The 14,076-nt window shown below is 36.1% G+C and overlaps 1 protein-coding gene across 7 annotated transcripts in view; it reads right to left on the bottom strand.

Annotated features, from left to right (window-relative positions):
• The window catches only part of MSRB3 (methionine sulfoxide reductase B3), a 216,905-nt gene that overhangs the window by 152,450 nt on the left and 50,379 nt on the right, over positions 1 to 14,076 (bottom strand). For 6 of the 7 annotated variants that reach the window (XR_007919714.3, XR_016216840.1, XR_016216841.1 and 3 more), the window contains 2 exons: positions 9,070 to 9,178; positions 7,404 to 7,481 (listed from right to left, as the gene is read on the bottom strand). Coding sequence is in view for 4 of the 7 variants with exons in the window: in XM_008256743.5 (XP_008254965.3) it covers positions 7,404 to 7,481; positions 9,070 to 9,178 (187 nt within the window). In the remaining 3 variants the exon portion in view is untranslated. Of the gene's footprint in view, positions 1 to 6,662; positions 7,079 to 7,403; positions 7,482 to 9,069; positions 9,179 to 14,076 lie in introns of those variants that run through there. The other variant, XM_089308621.1, reaches the window with a different exon arrangement.

Raw genomic sequence — 14,076 nt, 5'->3', positions numbered from 1 at the left:
GGTTCCACCAGTTGCTTTTAGCCATTGCCTGTTCTGATTGTTTGATGAAAGTACAAAGAAATTTCCAAACAGAAGGAAGGATATTTAGTATGGTTCACATCGGTTGGCTTCACTCTTCTCAGAAGTTATTAGTGAAAATTTGGAATACAGCTACTTTAGAAAATGTGTTGGTAAATCAGTAAGTGAAAAGCAAAGGACTTCCCAGTTTCAATTACTACACATCTGCCCAAAAATCTAGCTGCTGTACTATCTTCCAGATACTGAATGGCCAGAGAGCTTTCCAAACATTGGCTACATCTTGCCAGGATCAAGGGACTGCCCTCAGGTTAACCACCAGCCTAAGATGAGTCTTCCTTGATTTGCCATGATGAATCCAGTTACTTCTGGTTCAGCCCCTCTTAGAATGAAGTTGTCTTTAATGTTTAACCTAAGTACTTTAGTACTGTGACAGATTTTTTTCAAAGAACTGAGATGTGTGTGTATATGCACATGTGTGTGCATTCCATTTGTTCAATTGTAACTAAGCAAACTAACCAGGCTCGAGGGCCAAATAAATTATATATTAAAACTTTGGTCTACTATAATTCTTCTTTTTTAAAATTGTGAGTGTTACTTCTCCAAATCTATTTGTATATTAGCTGTGTGTTCTTCACAAGTTATTTCTCCTCTCTTTTTTTGCAAAATGTATTACTGCAAAGATTAAATGAGTACATACATAGAAGATACCTCAGAAAGTTCATGGAGGGGGCAGGGGATTGGTCTAGCTGTTAAGATGCTAATTGGAACACTGAATCCAACATTGAAGTACCAGGATTCAAATCCTAGCTCCATCTCTGATCCCAGCTTCCTCTTAATGCTCACCCTAGGAGGCAGCAAGTGATGGCTCGAGTACTCAGGTCCCCATCACCTATCTGGGAGACCTGTAATGAGTTTCTGGCTCACAGTTTCAGCCTTGGCTAAGCTCCACCAATGAGAGCATTTGGGAAGTGAACCAGTGGACGGGAACTCTGTTTATCAAATTAATTAATTAACTCATTAATTGCTTTAAAAGTTAAAGAAAATGGAATTAAAGGATAATTTTACTTGGGGCTGGCACTGCAGCGTAGCAGTTATGGGTGCCGGTTCAAGTCCCAGCTGCTCCATTTTTGAATCAGCTCTCTGCTATGGCCTGGGAAAATGCTGAAGATGTCCCAAGTCCTTGGGCCCCTACACCTGCATTGGAGACCCGGAAGAAGCTCCTGGCTCCTGGCTTCGGATTGGTGCAGCTCCGGCCAACTGGGGAGTGAACCGCTCACCTCTTTCTCTTTTTCTCTCTCTCTCCCCCTCCCTCCCTCCCTCTCCTTCTCTCAATGTAACTCTGACTTTCAAATAAATAAATAAATCTTTTTTTAAAAAAAAGGATAATTTTATTCTTGTACAAAAAAATTTGAAACCCATGAATAATTTTCTTATGAACTTTCTGAGGATCCCTTGTATAAAAGACTTAAAATCATCCCTGACATATCATAAGTGCTATATAAATGTTAGTTATTATTTTAGTATTATTACTATTATTATCATTAGTAAATCTATATAAAATGAGCTATCCAGCAGAAGGCGTGCTGAATATAAAATATCCTATATGGTTCTCCGAAGTTTCAAACAAAATTATCAGGAGCTGACTATACATGAATAACATTTAGATTTATCAGCTAACAAGGAAGAGTTCCCACTGAGGCTGTCACACAACCATTTCTTTCTCTTTCACTCCCAGAAATCTACTTGTATATAGCTATTATTTTATTCAAAAATTCTCCACAATCTATCCAACAAAGTTCAGACTGTATGTGATAAGCAAATAAATATGTGGTAATTATTTTAGGTTAACAGATAGAGATATAAAAATAACTTAGGCATGGCCTTGCAATTTTGAAATTCACTTACCAGAGGGCAGACAGGCACATAAACAGGTAATTCAAAATAAGGTAGAAATTGAAATGGTGGGAATGATAACAAAGTGACAGCAAGGAGAGACACCGAAGTTCACTAGGGAAGGTCAGATAGGACTTCCCAGAGGAAAAGATTCCAGAGACTTAAAACATTTCAAATAGGAATTTAAATGTCCTCTCTCATATTCAAGGACCTCCATAATTAGTCCCCTATAATGCCTTAGTCATATTCCCCAATATCCCCCTACATACCCTACCTCTCCACTCCTATTGGATCAAACTCATATTTCTTTGAAAAATCCACTTCTGACCTTATCTGTAATTCTTCTTTGCAAATGGCATTCTCTATTAGGCACCACCCACCTGGGAAAACCTGAACCATTCTCGCTGCCTAGTAAAGTTTGATTTTGTCTCCTTCATAAAATCTTGCCCAACATGAAGAAATCAAATATCTTCCTATTATACATAACAGCATTTCAACAGACATAGGAAAACAGATGCTAACATTTTTCTGTCTTTTGTAATTGTTTCCTATATTTCCCTTGTTATGCCAACAAAATCCTGAGTACTATGAAGAAAAAATATTTCATAAACTTATTTGTTCCATAACACCTGGCAAAGTGTCAGCTAAAGCAAAATGTAAGTGATCAAAAGTACATTCTGAATTAAATTATTTCACCAGTGCCTTCTCTGGTTTATCTGATATGCAATAAATTCACTTTATGAAATTTTAAATGACCAAATAACCAGAGGAGAGAACATTCTTGCTTCTGTCAGTTAATTTACTAACTGAAAGTCAATAGTGCTATATGAGAAAAAATCTAGCTTGGTTAAATTTGTGAATGTGAAGAAAACATGAACCATGGAATAAATTACACATTTGGTTTGTAAGACGGCTGTGAATAAGGTTCTTGTATTTGGCAAGAAGTAAGAAAGCAGCATAGTGTTCAAAGAGGGAATGTATTTAGAGTACAAGCTTGAAAATGCAATGAGAATAATTGAATGGTCTTTTTTGTAAAGAAGTATAATACACACACATCAGTCAAGTAAATGAAGAGGATTACATATATATGTGCATGCACAAATGCACAGTATACACATACAATAAGCATACAGAGAGTGTACACATACTATAAGTATGTACTGTAAAGAAAGAGAAATGGAAGTTGGGAAAACAACTTCGCCTTTCTTATGAACTTTTTAAAAAAAGTCAGCTTTGTTTTCATTTTAATTTTTTTGAAGATTTATTTGTTTGAAAGGTAGAGTTACCGAGAGAGAGGAATAGAGAGAGAGAGATTACATCTTCTGGTTCACTCTTCAAATGGCTGCAATGGCCTGGGCTGGGCCAGGCTGAAGCCAGGCACCTGGAAGTTCACCCTAGTCTCCTACATGGGTGTTAGGGGTCCCCATACTCAGGCCATCCTCTGCTGCTTTTCCAGGCACATGAGCAGTGAGCAGCATGGGAAGCAGAGCAAGCAGGACTTGAACCAGCACTCATATGGGATGCCAGGGTCAATATTGCACGCTGCACAACCTGCTGGGCCACAACACAGGCCCCTCTAATGATTTGCAAATTCAACAACTTTTTTTTTTCTTGTTTCCATCCCACTGTTACTTATCATGCAATTCTTCTACTCAGTAATTTTCTTCTCTTACTTCTCCCTAACAAACAGAACCCGGTATATGCACACACACAAGCACACAAACATATATACTTTATATTCAAACTGAGAAACAAACTATCTTGGGGGTCCTGATACAGATATTATTAATTCACTACTGAGTGGTTTTCAAACTTACACCCATGAACCACTAATAGAACTTTGAAAAAAAAATTAAAAACAGGCTTTGTGTTAGTTATCAATTTGTTGCCTTTTGTCTATAAAACCATATTCTTAACCTGCTTTGCTAAAATAGATCTGGGCCCTTTCAGTATTTTTTTTTTCATTGTTGGTCAGCATGTTAAACTTTGCCATTAGAAGGCATGGGAGGGAGACTGCAGGAGAAAAAGGTCTCTCCTTGTCTCAGTATGCTTGCTCCACAGGCTCCCCCCAACGCATGCAGCTTCTCACAGCACAGTTTCTCCACCTTCAGGCTCTTGCAGTGTGCACAGCTTCTCTTGCACCCAGCTCCATAAGTGTACTCAGTTTTTCTAGCCCTTGACTTCTGCAGAACAAGTAGTTTCTCCTGCACCCAGCTCTGTTAGCATGCACTTGCTACCAACTACCAAGCTGCTGCAGCATGAGCAAATTCTCCAGAGCTAGGATCCCACACAGTCAGGTGCTGCTTTCAACATGCAACCATCAGCATCAGCAAGTGGCCAGCAGCATTCCCTGGCACTCATCACAGGTGGTTTTGTAGTGCAGGAACTAGACATTGTCCTTTCCCCATACCCTAGAGTGCAGATTTCCAGGAAGTTCCAGACACTACATTTCAGCAACTTGGACTATCAGGATACCATAGTAACTCCCCTGCCATCTGCTAGCTGCTAGCTACAGCCATGCCTTCTCCAACAAGGACTAAATCTCCGCCTCAGGGGAAGGAATGTGGAGAGTAGAGAGAGGCTTTTTTGTTGTTGTTCTCTCTCTCTCTCTCTCTCTCTCTCGCTCAGTACTAGAAATCAGGATTGCTTATACCTGCAATTCCTGTATTAGAATTTCTCTTTACTTCTTACTAGCCAATCCCTCATTACCATCCTCTGTTATACTTCATAATTCTTTATATTAAACTTTTCTGTTCAAATCACTGTGTAGCTTCTATATCCTGATTGGGTGCTGACCCATACATACTTTCTCAAATTAATAGCTAAAATTTCTTATCGGATAATTAAATAATTACAAAAGTTGAATTTCCTGGTGTTTCATATATTGTACATACAATATGTTTTAACCATATTTTGTCAAAACTTTAGAGCCACATATTTAGAACAAAAAAATTAATGAATGGAGAAGTCAACCATGTAAAGTAAATTGCAAAGCCAGTCCTCAATGTCAAATCAATTAACCAAATCATAATTATTCCTTCTGCCAAAAAATAAAAAGATTTTCAAATTTTCATTCAAACAAACTTACTGATACACATTCTCATGGCAATTTTCTCACTTAAGTAGGCTGGTAGAAAATGGATGGATGGGCAACAGATGGAAAGACAGAAAAGCAGACAGACAGGGAGGTGGACTGATCTGTGCAAGAAGCCTTGCCAAGATAAAATACCAATTCAACTAAAATGCTTTCCATTAATGTATCTTATTTGAAAAGCAGAGATACAGATGGACAGAGATCTCCCATTCACTGGCTGGCTCTCCAAACACCTGCTGCAACTGGAATTGGCCCAGCTCAAAGTCTGGAGCTGGGAACACAATCCAGCACTTCACCTGAGCCATGACCCGCTGACTTAGAAAATATGCATCAGTAAGAAGTTGGAACTGGGAGCAGAGCCAGGACTTGAACTCAAGAACTCCAATATGGGATGTAGGCATCCCAAGCTTAACCAGTAGGCCAAAAACGCAATCCTCAATTTTTTGTTTTTAACCAAAAGCTTTTTTGTCTCGCTTTCCTCTTCTTCAGAAATAATTCATTCCTTAACTGTCTTTTTGCATAATGCCCTGGCAACTGTGCCATGGGACATTAAGTCATAGTAAGATTTGAAGTGAGTAAAAGGTATGACATTGTTAATGAAGTGGGAGAATGGCAATCATGACAGAGAAGATGGAAAGGAAGAAGTGGTCGATCACAGACTCTTTCAGACATATCAGTTTCAGGAAAACGTACACAGAGAAGTCAAGGATCAGAAAATCAATTCGCTGCCCATGTACTGTGGCCCCCTGGGAAGCCTTTGTGGACATCCAGGGCATACATTCCTCAATAGGAAGACAGCTGCACTGGGCCATTGAGCTGCTGCATTCTCTGATGGAGGACAGAGTAGGGGATTCTTTTTAAGCAAAGTAGACAAGAAACCAAGTAAGGAGTAACAAACAATTTTTTAAAGGTAGAATAAAATATATCAAACCATATTCCTTAAAATTTTGAAAATCAAAGCTGAAAGAGCTACAAGATTGTTAGAGAAAATAGAGGCAGTGTCATTTCTAATGTGAAACCCGACTCCCACCATACCTATGTTTGGATAAGAGTCTTGCTTTTAGGATTTGTGACTCAAATCTCACATGGATTAAATCCTTCATTTACAGTGGTTCTGTTTCTTATTTAAAACAGTAAGTTCCCCTTAGATCCTGTACTATAGTGAATCACATGAGAAGGATATAGAGATGGAGAATCTTAAACAAAAGGAAAAGGCAATGTGGCCAATTTTTACCATTTGGGATATTAACAAGTTTAACATGGCTCAGTAACCATCTCAAGTGTTATATTAACTATTATGACAAAAGCTAAAGGTGTTGAATTATGTGTTTTCTGAGAGGAAAAGGGTGACAATCTGAAGGGTCGTTTTTTTTACATGAAGAATATATAAGAAGTCAGAACAGATTCTCAACCAGCACTAATGTGCAATAAGGTTTCTGCAATTTAAGAAAAGTTTTAAGCTCTTAAAAACATTTTCAAAAAAACTACTGTTTCATGTTACTTTTGGACAATCTGTAAATGCTAGTGTTTTAAAATGGAAACATTTATAGAGAGATATAAAGTATGTTTTACATGTTACGAGTATCAGATTTTTGTTTATGTATTTCCCCTAAGAAACTTTGTAACTCTGTTTTGGATAAATGACATTTACTCTCAATTAAGGTTTCTGTCTTTTTATTTCCCCAAACCAACAATCTCATGGGTAGAACAGGGCTTCCAGGATCTTTTCTAACTAGACAAATTTTGGTAAAGACTATTCTTTCTTGAATAAAATCTATAATCTCCAGAACAGACTATCTGAATTAACTGTTTTGGTCAAAAACTCTATGTGTAGTAAACTGTCACGATTTTTAAAATGAAGATTTTAAGGTAATGCAAAAACTGTTAACTCCATGGTACATAATTATTCTATCTATGCATAAGTATCTTGTATACCTTCCATAGTACTTTCAATGTAGCTATTTCCCTTCACTGGAGAAGTACAAATAATCTACTTGGTGGATATTATTAGATCTGAAGGATGCATATGAAGAACTTTCATAATGAGCCAATAAATAAATTCAGGTTCATCACCTGCAGATAGAAAATCAATAAACACATAAACATCTTTATGCTTGTCAATCTCTTTCATAGCTAAGCACCATGGTTACTGAGATGAACAAGTTCATGTCAGGTACTTTAAGATCCAAACAGTGAGAAATCAGCCAGTCTGTCACACTGGTAATTAACCATGAAAGTCAATAGTAACTTCTATTGGGAGGTGGGGATGATAAGCAGAAATCGAAAAAAGACAGAGGTAAGAAAACTCAGTAATGGAAAAACTCTGAGATGAACACGCAATGAGTATTTTGCTGCCATCTGTGATATATCCACACCTACAGGTTTTCAACATACTTACTTGAACAATGGAGTTCCACAAACAACACATTTATATATTCCAGGATCTTTGTGATGTGTGTATTCTCCTTCAAAGGCACTGATAAACAATAAACAGATTAAGAAAATTAAATAAAGTTAGCATTTTTTTAAACAATATATTTTCTTTAAATATATTTCTCTAGTAAATCTATCAAGGTTTTTTTTTTTTTGTCCTAAAATGAGAACAGACCAACCATATGGAAATCTGAACATTACTAATATATTTCAAATCTGTATAATAAAATGTGCATAAAACTTCTCCAAATAGTGCAGGTTAAATAGAAAAAAATCAAGCCATCTAGTTATGTAATGCTTAGAGGAAAAAAATTCCTATTTCTTAAAAAAATCCTGTTGTTTAGATTCATAGAAAGAGCATTATTACATAAGATTTCTGCTACTCTACAGTATCCAAGAGTGTACCAGAAAGTGCAGAAGGGTCCAAGACTTCAAGTGGAAGGAGTCCTATTTTTTGGTTTGAAAAGGAATATTGCAGCTTTAAGGGAATATTTTTCTAAGTTAACAATCTTAAAGGCTAGGAGGTCATTCAGCTAATACAAATCAGCTGTGCTAGCCCAACAAAAAGTCTATGTGCTCTGCAGCTTGTTTTTATTATCCTTTCACCCTCTTTATGAGGTCCAATTTTTTTATAAACAGAATTTTTAAGAATGACCTAATCTCTGGTTGTTTGTGTGCATTAAATCATTTTGCTAGTCATGTACACAACAGGACGGTAGAGTCCTCCTGAGCTGAGACTGAAGTTCACTGCTCACTCACTGGCTGGTGAGAGTGGACTTTGTCAGAGAGTCAACATTTGGTAAATCCAGTCGACAGCAGAAAAAGTGACAGGAAGAGAGTGTCGCCCATTAACAAGGACCCCATGTGTGGTAAAGAGCTCTTTCAGTTCATGAATGAAAACAAGAAGTTACATCATTAATAAATTTGGATCAGAGGTAAGTTACAGCCTTATGCCAAGCTCCACGGTATAAATTAGACAACAAAATCGTTGGACCTTGGCAAGCTACCTTTGAGCTGGAATCAGCTGAGAGACTTTATTCACTAAAACACAGTCTTGGAAATGAACAAACTCTTTTTTCAAGACTTAGGGCGAACTTCCAAGGACCAAAGCCATGTGAGGGCAGTTATTGAAAATTTTTGACATTCCAACCACAAATGAGCCAATAAATACTTTCTCCACATGTGCTTCAAAAAGAAATTGGAGTGGGGTAGAAAGGAACTAAATTATGCTACCTTCTTTTTGCAGCCAAAACGTCTATACTTACAATGGCCACCTTCAAAATTTCAGCATCCTGGCATAGCTCCATGTCCCTCATGGTTTTGCTTACTGTGATGTCTTCCCCAAAAATGTACCTAAATCGCTATTACTTCCACACATTTTGTAGTAAACTAAAAACAGGCCCTTGCCAAAAGCCTTGTAACTTTACATAAGATAGTGTTCATAAAATGGGGGAAAGAACAAATAAAGCTTGGTCTTAACCTAAACAATACCATTTTGGGGGATATTAATTTGTAGAGTTCAGCCATTAAGTTAGAAATCTTTAAATTAATTGGCAAAGAAGAGGATTCAAAGGGAAGGGATGAAGAAAACTAGCTCTCACTTAATGACTTTTTATTACAGCTCACCTTACCTTTCGGTCCCTTTCTCCTGAGTGACATGGTACTGCAGGGGTGTTAGCCGCTTCCTCAGTTCCTGCTGGGAAAAGACCACCTTACAGTTCTTTTTATCCCTACATGACCCTGGAAAGAAAGAGGATATGGGAGAAGGAGGCTTTTTAGTTTGAATCCCAAATAATTGCTTTGGCTGGCCGCCACAGCACAGCTTCTGCAGTCACTTGTCAATGACCAGACTAGTCCCTAATGCACTAGAAAAGCTTACCTGAACTGCAGCTGATTATTTCTCTAAGTTCAAAAAGAATGTTTCTTAAAATCCAGGTGATTCCACTGGAGCAGTGGCAATGTGCTATAGCCAAGGCTTCTTGCATGTGTTTCCAAAAACTCACTGAACAGTCCCCATGATGGTGATACAAACTTTTTGTCTTCCAGTACCCTAAAACATTTTTTCCCAAATGGATATAAAAGCATAAGCTTATTTACAAACATTTATACCATGTATAGAAGATGATGGGCATATTAAGTTATATCATAACCCTTCACTCAAAAATACTGCAATTTGGTAGAATAGTTTGAAGCCATCATTCAATTTCCATTTAGACGATTTAACTACATCCTATTTATTTTTCTTGGAACCCTAAAGATATGTTTTCCTACAACTAGGAAATGCTGCTCTCTGTGATTCCATTGGATGTTTCCCTCAGTTTGTAGAGTTCTTAAAGATAAATGTCTTTTGAAAGGCCGTACCTAACTATGTTAAACAGCAGCACAAAAATCTCCAATCAACTACAGGATAGGCATTTGCACTAGTGAAGATTCAAGAACTTCCAAGGAAAGAGTGAGAAACACAGGGAAGGAGAAAAATAAAGAAAAAAGAAAAGGAAATATGACTTTGTTTGGAGACCTACATTATCTTTTTGCAAAGTCTAAGAAAACTTCACTGATTAAGTGCATTGGGATGGTGAAATAATTTTAATGTGATTCTAATGACAATGGCAGCTTTTATTTCAACCTATACAGACTGCAGTAAAATGTTCAGACAACACCTGTTTATATGTGCCATTTTATTTTACCTGCACAAATGACTGAAAAGAAATATAACTTCAGGACAGGGCAGTCATTATTCACTGCAGCAAAATGGCTTTTCTTTGCCATCCATCACAGTGGAAAGGAAGCTTGCAAAAGGTCCTACATTTTGACATTACTTAAAGAAAGCATACTTAGTTTCCTGAATATTAAATTCAAATTCTTTTAAAATATAAAGAAATATGATTCAGGAGTGGAAAGATTTTCTACTTCTTTTACTTTTCAAGGTCCTTAACGTCACAGTATATGGGATCATTGAAATCAAACCAGGGGAAAAAAATAACTAACCAGTTACTCTGATTGTGGAACTGAAAAAGGATATCAGTTTCCAGAATCAGAGCCCCCAAGATGGAGTGGTTGATTCTCTACAAGAAATTACGGAGGCAGGAAAAGAGCAAACCAGAGCCAAATAGAAAGCTAGGCCTTGGAGCGGACTTGTGGGCTCTGAAAGAGCACCTCTGTTGACCTTCCATGAAGAACCATGGCCCTTCCCTGGCCTGGAGAAACCCACAGGCACAGCTAGCAGAACACATACAGCAGGTTGGTCACTCATTTCACTGGTCCCCACATTATACCAAACTTTACCCATATCTACTATTTATATTTTACTGTCATCTAAGGGGCAGATACAAATGTTTCCCCAAGAAATGTTTATCCTTTCAACAGCTGAAATGCAAAACCACCCTTTCTTAAATAATCAGTTGTTTGTAATAGGTGAGTTTCTGCTCTATTCCCCATAGACTTCTTCAAAGTTATCATTTTCACTTATTACTTATTTGTTGGAAGGGTTCTGTTACTTTTATCAAAAAAAAACTTCATTCACTGCAAACTTAACAGGATAAAATATCTTGGTTAAAATTATTCTTTCCAATGGCATAGATAATTAAAATCTGTGCAATTAGAATTAAACAATTCTGCCCAAAATATTTTTGTTAATATATGTTCATTCATACAAAAAGACCAATTGTGTTCCCAAAGTTGAGAGAACTAAGCTACCCATCTGTATGTCATTTAGTACAAGAGAAGCAACTGCAGGTTTAAATTACATGGTATTGGATTGCAATTTCCTAACATTGGATGCTTTTCTGCTTTTTTACCTTGAGTCATTTACTAAGGAGTGTTCATAAAAAGTAGCTTAAAGCACAGATGCTTGCAAATCGTTTAGGCAAAGATGTTTCTCTCTTTTTCATTCTCCCTCTCTCAAAAATCTCTCTTTTCTGAAGAAAAAGAATAAAACTGTTGGTCAGTATTGATGAACCATGGCAAGTATTTGTACAAGGAAAAAGGTAAAATTGAAAACATCTGATTGAAGTAAATAATACACACATAAAAGCTTTACTGGTGAATAAAGGGTATTGAAGAGACTTTATTTCATAGATTAGAAATTACTTTTGATCTAAACATTCTTAAAAACAGATTGTTTTCCACTATGAACCATCTCATTAACTGTGCTACAGAGACCTCGTTTGAATGGCAGGCTTTGAAAGAGTGCTGCTGTACTCCTTTGTTGGGCTCCATCTTATTGGGAAGGAATAAAGATTTCAATCCAGCTTTCTTTGTTTGTCTTTCAAGAACCACTAAAGCTGTATTCACACAAATTTTGTAGGAATGTGCCCTATGTCATAGCCTACAAATTATTTGGTTTTGGTGCACTTAAAGGTCATCTTCCAAATTAGCAAAATTTTCCTACATCCTGGCTTTTCAACCTTAAATATAAATATTGTTTCCTAACTGTAAGTGAGGTTTATTCTTTAAGAAATGCTAGTGATTATTTGAAGTTGTCAAACTTTGTACATTTTTATTCTTTGGTCATATTATGTTCTCAAAATAATTAGGCTTTTAAAGTATACCTAATAACAAAAGGCAGAATATGTATGCTAGAAACAATTATTGTGATTTTATATTAAACAATTCAATGAGAAGCTAATTCAGATTTTAATAAATAACTTGCCACACAGTTTAATAACAACATACTTCCTGGACAACTGAAAGCTATACTATTACATTTGCTTTTCTAGTATTGTAACCAAAAATTGGCACATAAAAACACAGAAAAGCTTCACTTTTGTCTCTGATTTCCCTTCCACCTATCAGACTCACTCTTCTAAAGTCATGTGGTGCCACCACTAATTTTGAAGATATCATTTCATTTGAAATTTGAGAGTAATTCATTGCATGATTTCCCTTTACTATCTTCACTTAGGTACTGTAATTTTCTTATTACACAGGATAATTTAACATTAGTATTATATGACATCTGTTCAATGACCTCTAAATTGGCTTATAAGTATGATAGGGAAAGATTTCTTCCTTTATTTAAATGTTTAATAGTGTACTTTGAAGGCACAAGCAAATGTGTGTGTATATACACATGCAATATAAGTATATTTGAAGGAGTAATATTGCCCTTTTGGTATCTAATCATAACTCCATTTCCTACAGAATAACAGATCCACCTTGAACCCAATCCAAGGCAATTTATTTACTAAATATGCCCAAAGTCTCTTTTTATACTGAGGCTAATTTCATGTTGTTGCCTCAAGGCCAGGGTTATCTTGAAGCTCCGTTGTGAAGCTCTTGTAGAAATAAACTTTCAGCACAAGTTCAATTTTTGGCTCTGTCTGCTTCCCAGCCATGTGACAGTGGGCAGGTCTAACTTTCTGACTGAGTGCTGTTACCCTCAAAAATCTGCTGTACAGGTCATGGAAATTAGCACTTGCCAAACACTGAACAGACCCAATTCCATGTTATCAACCCCATTACAATGAATTTGGATGTTAAAACTGTACTTTAAAAGGTGGCCTAGTCAGGTACTTCAATGTGCTGCAATATTTTACTGGTAATTATTTTTCTGTACTAATTTTCTCAGAACATTTGTTTTCCTAAGAGTTATTTTTTAAAATGATTAAAATAGGAAGTAATGGAATAAAACTGAGTCCTACCACGTTCTAGGCACATTTCTAGGCAGTCTCACATAACCACATTTAATCTTCTCAGTAATTCTAAAAGGTAGCCGTAATGCCCATTTTACAGACACAGAAACTAAAGCTCTCAGAGGTCACAACATAACTAAGGAAAATGGCAAATAGATAAACAAACCCAAGATCGCCTCAGTGAAAGGCCTACAGTAATTATATTTTCTGTAGTACAACGTTATGCTTTCTTTTCAGATTATTCAATAGTTTACAGCTTAAAAACTACAACTAACAACTTAAAATAATAAAAGAGAAAAAGTTGTAATCACTGAGGAAGATTCCAAAAAGTAAATGCATTTCTCTGTTAACCAAGGCTGGTTTTCCTTGTATTCATTCCTTGAACAGAGGCTCAGTGACAAGGTTCATACGGAATTCTCACAAAGTCTATAAAATGTTGAAAGGCTTTTTAACTTCCTGCTTAGAAGTAAATCAGATCCGTTACCTAAAATCTTAAAGCACTTTTAAGTCATAAATTTTATATTTCAGCGTGAAAAATCAAAACAAAACAAAACCTAAAGATCCCATAACTTCAATTTTAGTTCTAGGATTAGAAAAAGTAAAACTATTAAATATTTTCCCAAGATAATAAATGAATAAGAGATAAGAATATCTTGTTTTGCTTTGAGTTTACTAGGTTAAAACAGTAAAGTTCATGTTGAAATATCTTGCTATTATATTTAAAGATGGTAGAGTTTAATTTTCATTTTCAGTTACTTATTAGTGTGTGGTACTAGAAAAATTAACCAATTTTTATTCCAGGTAAAGTAGAATTAGAAATTCTAAATCAATGAGCATTTACAAAAGCTAAGTCTAGTCCATTTTAAGTATAAAATGTAAAATGCATACCACAAACCATTACTTTGTATGTTTGTACTCTAGTAAGTTGATAAAGCTTTAAGAAAAACCTACAAAGCTCAAGGAAAAGAAAAATGCTATCCTTTCAGAAGCATACTCAATTCCTGA

Source organism: Oryctolagus cuniculus, chromosome 11 (genome assembly GCF_051225735.1).
Source record: "Oryctolagus cuniculus isolate XC-2025 breed Fujian yellow rabbit chromosome 11, ASM5122573v1, whole genome shotgun sequence".
NCBI classification, from domain to species: Eukaryota; Metazoa; Chordata; class Mammalia; order Lagomorpha; family Leporidae; genus Oryctolagus; species Oryctolagus cuniculus.
This window is presented reverse-complemented; position numbering and strand designations above follow the sequence as displayed.